Source organism: Lipophrys pholis (assembly GCF_963383615.2).
Source record: "Lipophrys pholis genome assembly, chromosome: 4".
NCBI classification, from domain to species: Eukaryota; Metazoa; Chordata; class Actinopteri; order Blenniiformes; family Blenniidae; genus Lipophrys; species Lipophrys pholis.
Window position 1 is genome coordinate 26,845,961 of NC_137637.1, and position 17,741 is coordinate 26,863,701.

Consider the following 17,741-nt stretch of genomic DNA (forward strand, 5'->3'; position numbering starts at 1 on the left):
CTGAATGTTTGTTGCATTCATCAAGAAGGAAACATAAATCTTCTGCTGTTTTTTTTTGTTGTTTTTTTTTTCTATTGCAGACATTAAAACAGAGGATGGTCTTAGTCACTCTCCAGGACAGACGGGATTACTGGGATACTCAAACTTCAGCAGCACTCCCCCCAGTCAAAGTCTCTACAGCTACTCTCACACACACGGTTAGTACGAAACGCATGGTGTGGACTTTGGGACGCACCGTCACACACACAACAGCTCACCGACCCTCCGTCCACGTTGAGCTTCCCCCTTGCCTCCATCCTCTCCTCTCCTCTCCTCTCCCTCTCCGCCACACCTGTTCTCCATTAGCTGCGGTCTGGACTCCTGGCGTCAAAAGTCTCCACACCCCTCCTCGTTTCTCGGGGTCAGGCCCCCTTTCTCCACTCAGACCAACAACACAGCATGCGACCGCTTATGTGTTTTCTCTGAAGAAAACGAGAGTGTGAAAAAACATGGAGACAAGCCGAGGGAGGGGAGAGGAAAAGATAGTAATATGTGCACAACAAAGAGATGGGCAGAAGGCCCAAATGCACCAAGATAAAGATGTGGTTCGCATGTAAGTGTGAGCAGCTCCCTGCCCACACGTGTGTGTGTGTGTGTGTGTGTATGTGTGTGTGTGTGTGTGTGTGTGTGTGTGTGTGTGTGTGTGTGTGTGTGTGTGTGTGTGTGTGTGTGTGTGTGTGTGTGTGTGTGTGTGTGTGTGTGTGTGTGTGTGTGCGACTCTGTGTGTCTGCGCCATACACATTCCTCAGTCATCCGGCGCCCAAAGCATGACTCGCTCACTGCAACTTTATGGCTTTGAAAACCAGCGCGAAATTGACCTTGTGTGTGAGAGGGTAGAGGTTAAGGGGCATTCGACGGAGGGGAGAGTAGATTCAGGGGTAGACGAGCCGTTTCCAGTGTATGGACGAGACAAAGGAGACCGAACGGGACCGAACTGTAAGAAGGAATCGTTGACCGCTTGACTCGGGAGTGCAGCTAGTGCAAGTGATACGATAAAATAGCCATATACATATTGATATATTGGTTCTCTCTTTTATATCCGTCTACTTTTTGAAGTATTTTTTGCACCTTCACACCAATTTATGAAAAAAAAAACCTGCATTCCAATTGACTATTTCTATATTACAACTTTAATCTCTCCATTTCACTGTTCATTATGACCCTAAAGATGTCAATATGTCCCAAAAAATGCGTCTTCCAAAAGTTTAAAGGCTCAAAAGATGATTTTTAAGTACAATATAATCCAATATATTAACATATTGAGACTTTAATTACTGTATAGTTGTCATGACTGTCATAATGTTGACCTACATATCAGGATAATCGCTCGTCGCCAAGAAAAACACACCAATGAAAGTCATCTGACAAAATGTTGTTTTTATTTTATTTAATTTGGCTCTGACTTTAGTAGTCTATTAAACAACAAGATAAACAGACAGCAGATGGTGTTTCCTCGAATAACTGAGATCATTAAGTGGTTTTTGAATCATCACTTCCATAGTTGTGATCATAGTCGTTATCATCACTATTATTACACGTATTCACAGGCGAAAATCATCCAGCCGTCAACACCTTTCAGCAACGATGGGACTCATTCAGCTTTTTGATTCTCGTTTAAGCTTATTTACTATTAGGAGTTAATGCATTGAAAGTTGTCTTTCAGGCATTGTTCTCTTGCAAAGCCAATCTGTGGTTTTCAATATAATACTTTGTAAAAACACACACAAAAAAAATAGCTTGAAACATCAGAACATACATTTTTATTTCCACATACTGTTTAAGTTCCTCACTTGACAGAGAGCTTAAGAAAGCTTTTATTTTGTAGGTGGTCTTTTTTCAGCAGATGATTTTGTAATCTTTTTTAAAGATTGTTTGGGGCATCCAAAATGAATCTGATCGTTTGATCGTCTTCCAGCCACCCCCTGACTACAGATCAATCAGTTTTCACCCTTCTCCAGCCAATTCTGTTCTCTTTTTTTTTTTTTTTTTTTTCTCCATATTACTTTCTTTTTAAGACAATATTCACATGTGAGACATTAGTCGGGAATGTAAATATTCATGTAAACACACTTTTGATGAGACTTCTTATAAACCGTAAAGTCTTCAGTGACTTAGCTTTGTTGGAGCACCGCTGCTGAACCAACAAACAGTTTTTTAACAAAGTGTAGTTTGAGTTTGAAGGATGTTGTTCCCAAACAAAATACATTTGTTTGAATATTTTTATGCATAAATCATTAACTGCAAACTTCAAACAGTAATAAACTGCCACAACATCCAAATGTTTGTAGGATTTCAGAATGTTTCCATGTCATCCATTACACTGTACACAACACACACACACACACAACTCGAATATACCCTCAAAATGTGGACAAAAGAAGCCAAATGAGGACTATGGGAGCATTTATGGGTTTACTCCAGAGACCTGCTGTATTTCTCATTCAGTCACTCTAAAGACTGTTGTGTTGTCCAGAAAAGTTTCAGAGCGATTCTTCCAGGGAGTCATCATTCTTCTGTTTGTAGTGCACGTTTGTCTTGAGAAGAATTGCGGAGCGGGGAAAAGCAATTCTGGATTCATAAAATGACGGATAGTCGACATGAGGAAATCAATCTTCAGTTAAAAAAAAAATTTAAAAATCTGGTTGGTTTTGGACACGTCAAAGAAGGAAAGATTAAGCAATTTGTCATGTAGTTTGCAGTCAAAATTAACAAGGTGAGTTTATCACCGACACTAAGTCATCTAATGAATCATCACTTGTAATTACTGTAAGCAAACTGCAGCTTTCAGCATTTTACCAGAACCACCCACTGAATAAACAGTGCAGGTGAAAACAATACAGTTTCTTATGAATGCAATTCGATCTGTTTTATGTTTGAATACACTTCAAATACACACAACCATCCAGATCAGTAACTAATCCAATATGTCTTAATAACCGCCTCTTGATGCGACTTCAAAAAAGTTAAACGATGTTCTCTTACACAGCCATGGATAAATCAAGTCTTTAGAATTCTTTTTTTTTTTTACATTCTACATTTCTGTTTTTCATTTTATCAACACGTGAATGTGGTTCAGTTCATGTACCAGCCAAAAGAATAAGTTGATAACTTTTAGGGCTTCGTTGTATTAGCCTGCAATATGTGATGATGTGGAGTTATGCAACAACAATATGACTTGAAAAAAGACAAACTCTTAAACAAACAATGTTCATTTCTCTGTACTTTGTGATTTGAACTTCTAAATATGAGTGCGCCTTGTCTTCTTGGATACAATTGAACCATCTCCGTCATGAAAACATATAATCTGTTAGAATTGAATCGTTCTTTTGCACTATGATTATTGTAGATGTTGATATCGCAATGACAATAAATTCAACAATATATTGTTCAGCCCCACTAACAATCAGAATGTTAAAAACCCCGAAGGCCTTCTTTAGCTCATGAATTTATATACTTTGAAGCAATATTTTTTAATGTATCAATAACAGTGTGATAATCTGTCTCTATATGGGAAAATTTCACTGAAAAAAGAAATCTCGATTGGAACTCGGAGGAGTCCACCTGTTACTTCCACCTATACATTTGCAGATTTCAAACTGTTTTTTTCCCCCACACAACGCTGACATTTGTGGTTTAGACTGAAAGATCTGGTCCGATTTTTCAAAATGCTACTGAGCACAATCAATATGCTTCATACGACTCAGGTAATTTAGTTTTGTGACGACATGCAAAAGCCAAGTCGCTTTAGGTTACTGTGAGCTGATGTTAAGACTGTTTAAAGCCCCACTGAGCCTCACATCGAGATGCTTTCTGCTTGATTCCTGACTACTGTAAATCATCTACTGCCCCGCTTGTGAGCCCCTTAAAATGGAATAATCTTACATGAAGCCGATGGGAAGTTAGATTACCGCCACCAGAAGCCATACACAATACGCCCCTTCATCGTTTCATGTCAAAAGTTCATTGGCTCCTCTTTGGCGCGTGGCCTGCTCGTCTTCACGTTTCACTTCTATTCAGTTCGCATCCTTTTAAGACTTTAAGCAAATTGAAATAAAGAGCAGCATTGTGTGTCTATTGTCATAGGGGGAGGTGGTTGAGAGTAAAGGAGAATAAATTAGACAAGGAGTTTACGTTTGCAAGATGCGAGGAGAGACGGCGTCAGAATCGGACGAAGTTGCTCCGAGGAAGACATTCCTGCCTTGGCTTGATTAGATTAGAAGCTTCCCAGAGCAGCGCCAGCAGGTTCTGCAGACTTTCCCACCTGTATTGTCGTGTCAATCATAAATCAGACCGTAAGCTCCTGCAGCACTGAGCTGTCACAGAGGAAGGAGTCAAAGGTACGGCACAGTGCTTCCTCCACACATCTTCACAGATCACACGAGATGATAGGACATTATATCTGAGGTTGATCTATCAGTGCAAGACGGAACAGAGTGACATCCAACATTTCATCTGGAGTTTTTTTTTTTTTAATACTGCTCAGTTATTACCTTGAAATTAGACATTTTTTTCTCCCCCCATGGTTTCTCAGGTGCTGGCATTTCGTCAGGGATTTTTCAAGGCACCCATGCAATCTCGAGTTCAACCCCATTCAACCCCTCCCAACAAGTGAGTCGTATCCTGACACAGATTGTTCACTATCATCTTAAGGAGGGAATTTCTATTTCTGAATTTTGTTCTTCCTACAAGGCGTGAAATATGAAGCGAGCTGTTTTGCCAGAACCTACCATCCCCGTGGTGCGATCTGTTGATTATGTTGTGGAAGTATTGACGGCACTGACTAATACTGACATAATCCTGTTTGTCTTATCAGGAGTTTTCACCATATTCAAGCTACAGCCAGAGTCAATATTCCCCATATTATAACTCACATCACTACAACAGCCCGTACCTAACCAGCAGCAACATCAGCCCCGCTGCCATCACGGCTCCTTTAGCCTATCAGCACCCGGAACACCCCGTTATGATGCCCAATCACAGCCCAGAGTCACACACAGGTAAGCTTTCGGCTTCAAGTATACTCTACGTTGTATCTATATACCATGAGAATATTTCATTTAATAAAGTTGATGTAGTAAGTCAGACTTTTTTTTTTTTCCAGAAGAGTCTGTTCCTCCACTCAAGTTAAAAAAAAAAAAAAAAAAAAAAAGTGAAAACTTTTTCCATCTCTGGCAGAGACTAATGGATTCAGCATTTTTATTTTGTAATGAATTTTACTATTTTGTATTCTTTGTTCTCACTCTGTAAAATATAAAAGAAGTTTATAAAGTTTACAGACAATTTATTGTCACATAAAGACTGATGAGCAGCTTTTTTTTTTTTTGCACGTATGTTTTAGGAGAGTACCACCCGCCTCCCAGCCCGACCACGCCAGGCAAAGAGGAGGGCGTCCCGACACGGAGGGGATCAGACGGCAAGTTGAGAGGAAGAAAAAGAGTCAGTGACCCGGCACCACCTCTGGACTCAGATATAGAGGTAAACAAACACTCACATGGTGTTGGAAATTATCTGTATTTTCTCTACAGTATTTCACTCTCTCTCTCTCTCTCTCTCTCTCTCTCTCTATCTTTCGCTCTCTCTCTCTCTCTCTCTCTCTCTATCTTTCACAGTCACACACACATAAGCTGTCATGTGGTTAACATTACATATCTGTTATTTCACTACAGCGAGTGTTTATCTGGGATCTGGATGAAACCATCATCATTTTCCATTCGCTCCTCACGGGAACTTTCTCCTCGCGATTTGGCAAGGTAAGAAGACGTGAAACCCCCCCCCCTCCTGTTGTCATTTATTGTAAGAAGAACGTGCTGCGCACAATCGCACTCTGACAACAGGTAATAACAGCAAGTGGGTGGCAGAAGATCCTCTTATAATCACCTTTTGTCTTAGTGGCCAAGTGCTTATTTGACTAAGAGTCCAAGGTTTTGGCTGCGTGAGACAAATCCATGACCTCTGAGTCTCATCCCTGAGCTTTTTCACACGCTGGCTGTTTTGCCTTTCTGCCCTCTTGTTTCTTTTCATAATGCACCGGGGCTGTTTGGCTACCTCGACAACCTGCGGCGTGATTGACAGCCTGCAGGACCTTTACATAACAGACAGGCAGCTGACGAGGGGCGGACAGTGGTGCGTTTCTTGTTTTTGGCCAGGGATCAGTGTTTTGAATTCTCACGGTCCCCCTGCGGGCTGACACAAGGCTGACGGGAGTTTGAGTGCAGCATTTTCTGATCGGTTCAGCCCCCGGCAGGCTATGCATGCCGTTGTTTCTTTTTCTTTCCTTTCTGCCTCAGATGGGGGGGGGGGGGGGGGGGCGAAAGAGAGAGAGATCGAAAGAGAGAGAGGAGTGAGTTTGACTCTATGGATGTGTTGAAATGTGACTCATGTGCCAAAAATTCCTGATTCCTCCCATCAGCCAAACACCTCACTGCTGGATTGAGGGAAGCTCCATTGGACACACTCTGACATCAAAACTTGGCCATGCAGCAGAGGAATTAAATGCAAAAAAACAGATTAACAGCCCAGCAGGCCCGGGCAGTTTATGAACTAGCGTTTTTGTTTTTTTTCCTGTTTCCTCCCTGCTTTATATGCAGGTAACTCATCCTCTACAGACAGTGCACTCATTCCTGGCGTTAATTACCTCTGAACTCTTCCCATTGGATCAGATATTTTTTTTTTCCAACGCTTATCATTAACAAATGTTTGGACCCATGTAAAGGCAAGTATGGGCCCAGTCTCAGGGAAGACTAATGGGGGTGTTGAAAGACACTTGTTTTCGCCAGCCTGACGAGCCAAAGGTGAGCGGGGACTCGCATGAGGAGCCGACCCCTCCTCCTAAAACAGCTATTCCAAGCTCATCTATCACACAGAATCCCAGTCTGTCCTCTGGCGTGTGAATCCTCTGTTCTAGTCCGTCTTTCAGATCAAACAGTCCCCAGCATGAAAACCTTTTCAACCTCTTTTTTTTTTTTTTTTTTTCTCTCCTGTGGGATTAAATTAACGAGGCATTATGCATCCTCTATAGTAGCCGCCGTTGTGTTGAGAGAAAGGTGATTACCAATAATCATTTCAATCATGAGACTTACAGAACAATCCTTCCCTAAGCCTTTAACCCCTCCTTCATCATCCTTTCCATTCATCTGAACAACCCCCCCCCTCGTCCTCTCCTCGCTGCCATCCTTTCACTCCCTGTTCCTCCTGCTGAACTTTCTTTGCCCTTTATCCTCAATTACCTCTCTCACACCCTCTTTTGGAGCCGGCCGTATTGTAATTACCACCATTTACTTTATTTGTGTCATTAGGGCTCATTTTCCCCTCTCTGAGTAAGGAGACAGCCCTGCCTGTCAATTCAAACGCGCTAATCAAACCTTCACCTTTGGCTGACACTTCTCTGCTGAGCCCGTCCGGCTGTCAGAGACGAGCCAACGCTTCCATCAAAAACAATACACCTCACATACTACACACACCTGCTTTTGTAGTCTCCAACCCCAGCACGCCCACAGCGCCTGCCAGCCCGGCTGCCTGCACGTCATGATTAATGTGTTTCTCTGCGCGATGATTTACAATTTTATTATTAAAAAACACGAGTGAAGTTATTTTAACGCAACACCTGGGTGTTTATTTGGTTTATCTCTCCACCAGAGAGAAGGAGTTCTGCGGCGGTGTGTGAGGAGGAGAAAAAATGCGAAAGACTAGATAATTCATCGTGTTGTACATAAGCGGCATCTATGATACCTGTTTTTAAGTTATTTAATCCATTGCAGGTATCCAGTGGCGATTTAGTGGAGGTGGGGGCCGCACAGGGCTGAGGTTGATCGCACACGATGGCAAGAGATTTGAGCGTGGCAGGGCTTGGCGGAGCTGTCTGCGTGCTGTTTGCATGTTTGCCCTGTGCACATTGGGGGGTTTTCTTGCGGACTTCAGTTTCCTCCCACAGACCGAAAGCGTCCATTTGAGGCTGATTTAGAGATTTTGAACGTACTCGTCTGCGAGAACGTGAGCGTGTGTGATCGTTTGTATGTAGTCGTGATCTCTGCAGGGTGAATTTATTAGTTTAATACTCTGTACCCCTGTAAATACACTCTGTACCGTTCACAGGACTGGACCGTGCACCTTACCCCCTACACCCCCCACCCTCCTTCTTGCACTATATTCTGCCCTTTTTAACTGCTGCACTGTCACTGGAGTTCTTTTTAATCTCACCGTACCTGTACATGTGACAATAAAAGGCATTCTATTCTATTCTATTCTATTAATAAATTTTGGATTAAAAGTGGACGGTAGTGGAGGTCGCATTTTAACTGTCTTTACTTTACAGTTTTAGATGTTCATCAAAGGACATTTGAGCATAGAGTAGAAATTAGGCATCGTCTACCACATATGGTGTTACGCCGATTCTGAGGCAGGTTTGGTAATAATGGTGCATTTATCCAGCTCGGTTTCTCAAAGAATTAGCGTTGGCTCATACACAAATTTGTCGCGGCTATCTGTTTTCACGCGTGTTGCATCTTATCTGCACACTTGAGTCTCGTCTGCCTCTCCGTCGTGGAGAGAAACGGTGAAACGGCTCCTGTGAAACAGACACCGGCTTTCTTGTGGACGTCAAACGAGAGAGCAGGCAGATTATAATATCAAAAATCAGGATGGTATGATAGAGGTGGTGAAAATTGTGGCTTCTTTTTGTTGGACTTAATTATCCGTTTTTCTGTGTTTTACAGGCGCTCTCCCATTGTACATGATTTTAGAATGTCCTCCACCAACACCACCTGCATAACACACATAAACTAAAAGCGCAAACTATTTGCATATGCCTGCAAACTCCATGACAATCAAACAGAAAACGACTATTACGGTAAAATATTAAGAACAAAAATACTGCTGCAACGCAGGCTAATAAGTAACGGAAGGTTCTAAGTGAATAAATACGTTTATGTTGATCACTTTGAATTCAGTGGAATGAAACACGAGGAAGAACGCCGGAGCAGAGCAGTTGGATTACAGAGAGCCAAGCAAATAAGTCTGCAAAGACATAATGAAGATAATAATAAGCAAGGAGTTTGACTGACAGATAAATAATCACTCTTGCCTCTCCCTGAAACCTGTTTACGTCAATCCAGTTTGCAGAGGAAGTGGATGAAGGTCGTTTAGTGAGACAAAGCAGGCGGCTGCTCTGGACTAAATGCCAGACAGGTTTAAACCCAGACTAATCTCATCCTTTCATATGATGGTGTTAAATTTGAATTTATATTTTTCCCCTTCTTTTTTTAAATTGTGAAGCGTTTTATGTCTGAACCCCGCTCTATTAATAAAGTTATTATTATTTTATAATTATATTCACTTGCTCAACAAACTGACTGTTTGATCAAACAACAAATGCAATTTATTTAGTTTTTTTTTTTATTTAAATCTACTGTAGTGAATGTTACCAAGCCGTATTTTCTCAGGTTCCCCACTTAGAGTTTATACTTAAATCCAGTTTTGGAAGGGTTCCATTTTAATTGCATTATATGTTCTAAGTCTAAATGATTAATGATTTTTAGTTAGAATTTTTTGGTGTGTGCGTGTGTGTGTCTTCTTAACATCAATGATTGTTTCATTTAAATTGATGGAGTGCTTTTATTAAATATTACCTTGATTGTCATGACTGTGAAGTCCAATATTGACTTACCCGGAACATTTTGAATGGAGCATATTCAGTGGAAAAACGTCTCGATCTGTATTTATTCAGAATAAATATTTGACTTTATCAGCTGTAAGAACCGACATTAATTCCCTAATTTACCAGTATCTACTTTCTTTACTGAGGTAGAACTATGGATACATCTGTTTAAAAAGAAAGTCAATTTTTGTTTGAAAGGATTGATTCAACTTTTTACCAAAGTAAAGGTTCTGAAATGTGCTCAATTATAAAAAAGGAAAAAGCCAAATTTAGTTATATAAACTTTATAGCTTTAAGGCATGTTGAATATTTCTTGGTTGTGGTGGTGGCAGGGATTATATACACAATTATGTATGCACACGTTGAAACTATTGTAATACTAATATTGTCCTAGTGGAAATACAAGCCGAATCAGCATGATTGAAGTTGTATCATATTTTTAAGTAAAAAATTTTTTTTTTTTTTTTTTTTTTTGTTTTAACTTTGGTTCGTCTTCTTTTGTTTATGTAACTTAATCACTCGACTCGATTGTCAACTCCCGCAGCTTAGGTACAGATCACTGTTCGTCCGTCGAGCTTGAAACGCGGAAGTCTTAAACATGTCTGGAGTAGAACGTACCGATATTTCCGTTCAAATGAAGAAGGGTAACGGCAAAAAAGACACCAGAAAAATCAGCATTCAAAGTATTAACACCTGCGAAATCTACTTCAGTATTAACCTAATGGAGTATAAATACTTTGTGGCGACCTCTGCTTAGTATTGCAGTTTTGAATCAGTATGTCAATTGTTCCAGTTCTTTTTTCAAATTTTTACAAAAGTATCCATACCTCCACTGAGCTGGAAAATGTGTACTTTTGCCACCACTGCTTGTGTACTTGTATTCAAATGCATCAAAGACAAATAGGCTGCCAGTAATTGTAACCAGCTGCAGGGATTTTCTTCCCCTTCACAATGCCACCTCATTTCGCCGCACCAGATCTCCGTAAATGGATCCGGTCCACAGAAGGAACCGACAGTTTGCATGTTTGGATTGATTACAGTTAAAACTCATCAGTGTTTGTTTCGCTGTGTCGTCGTGTGCATCAGGACTCTTCAAAGGCCGTGTCTCTGGGTTTGTGGATGGAAGAAATGATCTTCAATCTTGCCGACTCGCGACTCTTCTTCAACGATCTGGAGGTGAGTTTGTTTTTTTTTGTTTGTTTTTTTTTTTCAAATTTGAATCGTCATCCATGACCCAATGCGAAATTCACACAGAAGCCTTTCACGCCTTGTGCGATTGACAAGTCGTTTTGTCCAGCTGGATTCTTCAACCCGACTTCAGAACTCCTCACCAACCTAAATACTTTGCCTTGTCCTCACATGCCACTGAATCTTACTATTTTTCATTATTTGCGAAAGTTTCCAGCGGAGCTGGAAAACCGCCGCAGTCTGAACATACTCGGCAGTGTGCGCTGGCAAACGGCGAACCAGAAAAACCTTCCCTGTAACACCCGAGCAGGAGGTTTGACATTTGGGTGCTGTTTTCGTACCTGGCGTAACGCACACTGGCAGTCGTTGTGAACGTCCCCTCACACAACATCTATCCTCTATTAATTCTTTCTACGGCATTTTCCTAACTTTTTTTTTTTTTTCCCTGTAGTGACAGCACAGCATATTAAAAGGACAGAGTCGGTGGAATAAGTGCTCCACATTTAGACCTTACAGACACTCTTAACAATCCACTCGAATGGATCCCTCGTATCAACGCAGCTTCTACAAGCGATGACTCCTGAAAATAAAAGTGAAAGAAACTCGCTCCTCTTTCTCGTTCTGACTAAGAAACGAAAAAAAAAAAAAAGATTAAAGGGGAACATGGAGAAACAGAACAAGTACACTTTGTGCTGTAATTGTAGGTGTGTGTCTGAGTATCCAAGAGGAAAAATTAGTCAAATGGGAGGGGGGGGGGGGGGAACGGTCTCAGAGAAGGGAAAGGAGCCAACAAAGCCATTTGCAGATCCAGTTTTTATCCTCTCTTTTGTTGTCAGAAACCCGTAAAGCTCTAAAGCTCCATTCTACAGCAGGCTGACGACTCCCCTTAAGTCTTGAGGTGCAATTATCTTGTCCCTACTATGTCAGTAGCTGCGCCAGTGGTTACACGTGCTGTTGCCATAATCGTAGGACCTCAATTGTCAGTACGACCTCGGACATTGAATTTTCCTGATTTAAGAAAAAAATAAACATTTCCAAAATTCACGGTCTTTTATTTGAATTTAAAAAAAAAAAAATTCTCTTGGTAGACGCTGCTCCAACGTTTCCGTATGGCTGTGCTCTGGAGTCACTTGCACTGTGAGGGGCAGCAAGCAAGTTGCAGCTCTGCGCAGGCAGATGACACCTGAGTGGGAGGTGGGCTGCGGCCCCCGGGGGAATTGAGTTATGCTGCAACGTAAAGAAGATGAGGTAGCGTCTCTGTCTGGACGAGTGAAAGGCGATAGGACACGCTCCCTGTCCTGGGTCATTTCGTGACAGTTAGGAGTTATACTCGGACTAGGACTCTGTGCGGCTACGTGCGCGCCACTGTATGTGTGTTGCACGCACATTAAGATGGAATTTCGAGGGTTGAGGATGGACCTTTGCATGAGACAGAGACTTTCGTTAGGGGTCCTATGGTGCTTCATTTTTTGTTAGCTCATGATGACTGACTTCCCCCCCCCCCTACAGTTTAAATCTTAACGGTTTTTAAGTCCATGCTTTAACTACATATTGCTGAAGGTGTTTTGTGTGTAGCCACGTGTTTAAGTTCCAGTGTGGTTTAGACTCCGGAACTTTGCTTGGTTGCATGAACATCCAATCGGGAGGAAAAACACGCACACTAATGCTCTTTGCTAAAGACAATGAGCCATTCTTTAGAAGAACTACGCTATATGGACAGTATAAACAATAAAAAAAAAGCACATTTACTTTAATTACTTTGTGGTTATACGCCACCATGTTGACTGTCTTGAATCTCCGGCGCCTCGCAGTCCCGTGTCATAATATCTTATTTCCTCCTTCCTTGTCTTTTATTTTATCTCTTCCCTTTTTTTTTTTCTTTTTTTTATTTGGGTCGTGCCGTCTCTCCCGGAGGCTCCCTTACAGTGAGGAGACCTGCCTGTACAGGGCTTCACTCTGAAATGGATCTCTTGATATATCCACTCTCCTTTTCATTTCCCAGGAATGTGACCAGGTTCATATTGATGACGTGGCGTCAGACGACAATGGACAGGACCTGAGGTAAGCCCCCCCCCCCGCCCCCCCACTGTGTTACTGTACTTGGAGCTCCGCTGAGAGACGGTGACATTTCTGCTGTGGCTCGTGAACCAGACTTGCCCTCTGGGTTTTAGAGAAAAGAAAGAAAAAAAAAAGCAGGGAGATGAGACGGAGAGTGTGAGCATTTGTGTGCATCCGTGCGTGCTCATGCATGCAAGCATGTGCATGTCTTTTATTTTTCCCCCCGACTTCCACAGCCATATAATATGTCACGGGATTATCCGACGCTTTCATTTCTCGTCAGAATATCTCTTTCTCATTCCCTCTGTCTCCCTCGGTCCAGACGTTTTATTGCATAAACTTGTTGAAGCACTTTAGGATACTTTTAAGAGTGATTTGAGAAAAAGCCAGACTGTACCAAAGTACTTTTTGACGTATTTATTTTATTGAACTTGGCCCATTTCACTCAAATATGTTTTTCTATTTATCTAAGTCATGCTCTTTGCATGTGCTTTTTTTTTTTTTTCTTCAAAAACAGGCTCATTCACAGCTTCAATCATATTTTAAAGGGGTTTTATTTGTTGCTTTGACAATACTTTCAAAGTTAAAAAATACTTTTTTTTAACTTTGATCTTACATTTTCTCTTTCCCACAACCAGAAAATATTTTCCTGGAAGGGGGACTATTTCTCAAGATTCTTATCGAGCACGTTTTTGAAAGACTGATATTAGTGCTGTAGCATAGTAGGAAAAAATGCGGACGTTGACTTTATAATCTATATCCTGACTGTTTCCTGTATTGTGATCCTTCAGCACTTACAACTTTGGGTCGGATGGCTTTCAGAGCCCAGCAGGAGCCGGCTCTCTGTGCCTGGGGTCTGGAGTCCACGGAGGGGTGGACTGGATGAGGAAACTGGCTTTCCGATACCGCAGGGTCAAGGAGGTCTACAACACATACAAGAACAATGTTGGGGGTAGGTTCCTGGTTTATACAAAAAAAAAAAAAAAAAAGCCTAAATGTTTGACTCTCTCAGCTTTTTTTTTTTTTTTTTGATTTGAATCTGAGCTGGTCCATGTGTGGTTTCCTTGCACATATAAACCACTAATAGTCACAAGAAATTAGTAAGTTGATATAATTAAAAGCTCAAAGAAAGCAGTGAGGTTTGTTTGTTTTGGTGAGTCACGGCGAAGCTGTGCGCTCGCATACGGACCACTGATTACTGCCGGCTGCTTTTACTCTGCGTCTGAGGTTGAGGACGCCGTAGATGCATAGCCTGCCGAGAGAACGAAACTAAATACTGCAAAGAAAGTCACAGGCCTTTCACGTTTTGCACACAAACTGACCGTCGAGCTCGCATGCAGGTTTGCTGGGCAGCCCCAAGCGGGAGGAGTGGCTGCAGCTGAGGAGGGAGATGGAAGTCCTGACTGATCTGTGGTTGACTCATGCACTCAAAGCTCTGGCTCTCATTAACTCAAGGTCAGTTTGTCTGTTTTTCATTTTTTTTTTTTCACATCAATGCTGTAAGAATTAAACACAATTCCTCCCGTACAAAGTATGTAATCAGAGGTGCCAAGTTTTAGTCTGTGTGTCTTTTTCTATCCCAGGCCTAACTGTGTGAACGTGTTGGTGACCACCACCCAGCTTATCCCCGCCCTCTCTAAAGTGTTGCTGTACGGTCTGGGCTCAGCCTTCCCCATAGAGAACATATACAGTGCCACCAAGACAGGTGAGGAAATAAGGATTGAGGAAATGTCACCTATTTCTTTTCTTTTTTTTTGGTATTTTGCGTCTATAGATTAATTGTCATTTCTATACGATCTGACTAAAGGCACTTACACCTAATAATTCCTCCCGTCTGACTTCTTGCAGGCAAAGAGAGTTGCTTTGAGCGCGTGTCTCAGAGGTTTGGTCGGAGGGCTGTGTATGTAGTGATCGGAGACGGAGCCGAGGAGGAGACCGTGGCCAAGAAGGTATAACTCAATCTGTTTTATTTATGACTCTGACTGCTGAAAAATAGTCCACAACTAATCAGTTAACCTGACTACACGCTCGGTCCCTGGAGCTTTTATATCGGCATTTTTTCTCGTTTTTTTTTTTTTTTTTAAAGATAATGTTTGCACTGAAATCTGATATTATTATTTTTTTGGTGTGTGTGTGTGTGTGTGTGTGTGTGTGTGTGTGTGTGTGTGTGTGTGTGTGTGTGTGTGTGTGTGTGTGTGTGTGTGTGTGGATCTGGCAGTGGGAAGGGGCAAGCTGTTTCATGCCGTCCAGATGTACTTTGTCATACGTTAAAGTCTTCATCCTCACCATAAAACATATTTCACTTCAGCTTCTGTACTATCGCCACTTTGAGTTTTGCACGTTTATTTCTTCTCCCCGTGAAGCGTCTAAAGGCGATTGTGTAAATGGTGAACACACAATAAATCTACCTGTTTTGTATTCTTAGAAGAACATGCCATTCTGGAGGGTGTCCTGTCGGGCTGATCTGGAGGCCCTGAGCCATGCACTGGAGCTGGACTACCTCTAGAGGACGCTGGCGGCCAAATGTTGCTATCCCACTTGAACCAGGAGAAGCTCCTGAACTCCTGAGTACAGCGAGAGGGTGAAAGCGCCCCTGGAGACTGATTCAGAGTCGGTGTTTTCATTTTTTTTGAGTGTGCACTCGGGCGGACAGTTTTACACCACAGCTGAGCAGGAACTGCGAGGCATCTGGAGCGAGGCTGCAGAATATCGTTTACTCCCAAACATGAAGCGAAAACGTGTCGGACCAAATTGAACAGTCAAGAGTAAAATAAAGGACCAAAAAGCTTCATAAATACGGTTATAGGTCTTTTTTGTTTAAAAAAAAAAGAAAAAAAAAAAAGTGTTCATCTCAACTTTATATAAATGGTGTCCCACTTTAGTACACAAAGAAACTGTTGCACTGAATTCTTAGATTGTGTTTTGTGAACAGTTTGTTTGCATTAATGTGTTCTTTTTTTCTATTTGTTTTTTTTTTAGAATAAACTGGCCAATATTATTAAAAACAAATTTATAGAAAAACTAGATTTGCCTTCACTATTATTTTAGAACGGCCTTATGCAAAACTGATTGGCATCAGCTATTTTATTCATAGTTAGAAGCTATTCGGAATAGCCTGGATTGTGCCCTTAAAACAAAAGTTATTTATTTTGGTATGATTTCCAGCACACTTACAGGTTTCATTAGTTTTTGGAGCTATGCATTAAAAAGGAAAGATCACCCAAATTTGCCCAAATTTATGCGCTTGTAAAAATGTTTGATAAGAAGTTGCCTTGAGGATCCTCTATTATCAGGTGGTGCTCTTTACCTTTGACACTTGGTTGTATATTGTTTCCTTTCTGTCATGGTTACATTTCCTAATATCCTGTTTGTAATATAGATGACCTGGTGTGGTTGTGCATGTGCGGATTACACTGCCTGTCTGCTTAGCTATCATTTGTATATAATGCTTGATTGTCAGTTTGTTTTGACAGACAGTTACAGTAGATTAATAAAGATAAATTAATTGCATTGTGGGGAAAGCTGAATTGAGTGTCATCTCATTGCACATAGTCACAGAACTCAGCCGCTTGTTGAAAGGACAGATTGACTGACAAATAAATGAATGATTGACGAACGATTGCGGTGTAAATTACATGTAGATAATATGAGGTTTGAAAACATTTTCAGAGAATCAACACAGGCGACGGTTTTTTGGTGTGTAAAAATGTCTCCCTCTAGTGGGCATAAAGCAAACAGCTATAATAAAAGTCCATAATCACACGAAATAGTTAGGGTCCGAGCTCTGTCAGTGCATAGGACCCTATTGAAATTGTAAAGATAATTATTATTATTATTATTATTATTAGGTTCCGAGCACTGAAAGTGCCAAAGGAACCTATTGACATTGTAAAGAATATTATTATTAAGTTTTATACATTTTCATAATGGGAAAACACGTTTTTAAAGGCCTAAACATACATAACAGTCATCGGGCCCGGTGAAAAAATGTGATAACTTGGGGGAATCACACATGTGACTGGAAAAATGGCTCATATGATGAGTTTCAGTCATAATGCCATTTGAGGTCATGACCTTGGAAGTGCAATGTGAAAGGCCTGAAAGAGCGCATGACACCAAAACAATTTTGGAAAACAGCAATACAAAAAAAGCGTTTTCATTAAAAGACATTTTTGTCATACTGCCATCATCTGCTAGTAAAAAACTCAAATTTGTCTCATGGCCTTCTGAAGTAAAAAAAATGATTTTTATAATGATCTCCCCATATTTCCACACCATAACTCAGATATGGAAGAATGAGGAAGTTATGTGAAGTTAAGTTGAGTGAATTTTGATCTAATACTGATCTGATTTTACACATTATGCCAAAATGTTTTGCTAATTTTGACTTCAGGATATTTATATGCGGCTTCCAACTGAGCTTTTCATCAAAAATAATTCCTAAAAATGTATTTACATGCACTTGTTCGATTTGTTTACCACCTAGAGAATGGTAAACAAAGAGAAACAAAGCCATATGATACTATACTAAGCATATATGGACATACACTAGATATATGAAAAATAGATCAAATATCAAATAGAAATAACATGTAAAAGTACATTGTATAGGATTCTTCTCAAACTTGTTCAACAATCCTGTTTAATTTATGTTAACACTGCGTCAGTACAACACATAAGCCGCAGCCCACCGCGCTGTTTATGGCATGACGGGTTTTTGTGAGGCCCCACTGACAAAAAAAAACCTTAACCACCGGTTTCATTTTGTCGTAACCCCTCTGTTGAGGTACTTCGCACTGAGGAA

The 17,741-nt window shown here is 41.0% G+C and overlaps 1 protein-coding gene across 3 annotated transcripts in view; it reads left to right on the plus strand.

The window, feature by feature from the left end:
• The window catches only part of eya2 (EYA transcriptional coactivator and phosphatase 2), a 30,038-nt gene extending 13,487 nt beyond the window's left edge, over positions 1-16,551 (plus strand). For all 3 annotated transcript variants that reach the window (XM_080462241.1, XM_080462242.1, XM_080462243.1), the window contains exons 5-16: positions 81-197; positions 4,571-4,647; positions 4,853-5,036; positions 5,378-5,514; positions 5,706-5,789; positions 10,778-10,867; positions 12,882-12,940; positions 13,729-13,889; positions 14,278-14,392; positions 14,521-14,642; positions 14,786-14,886; positions 15,363-16,551. In XM_080462241.1, the coding sequence (XP_080318367.1) occupies positions 81-197; positions 4,571-4,647; positions 4,853-5,036; positions 5,378-5,514; positions 5,706-5,789; positions 10,778-10,867; positions 12,882-12,940; positions 13,729-13,889; positions 14,278-14,392; positions 14,521-14,642; positions 14,786-14,886; positions 15,363-15,443 (1,328 nt within the window). In that variant the 3' untranslated portion in view covers positions 15,444-16,551. The remainder of the gene's footprint in view (positions 1-80; positions 198-4,570; positions 4,648-4,852; positions 5,037-5,377; positions 5,515-5,705; positions 5,790-10,777; positions 10,868-12,881; positions 12,941-13,728; positions 13,890-14,277; positions 14,393-14,520; positions 14,643-14,785; positions 14,887-15,362) is intronic.
• Positions 16,552-17,741: the final 1,190 nt, after the last annotated feature.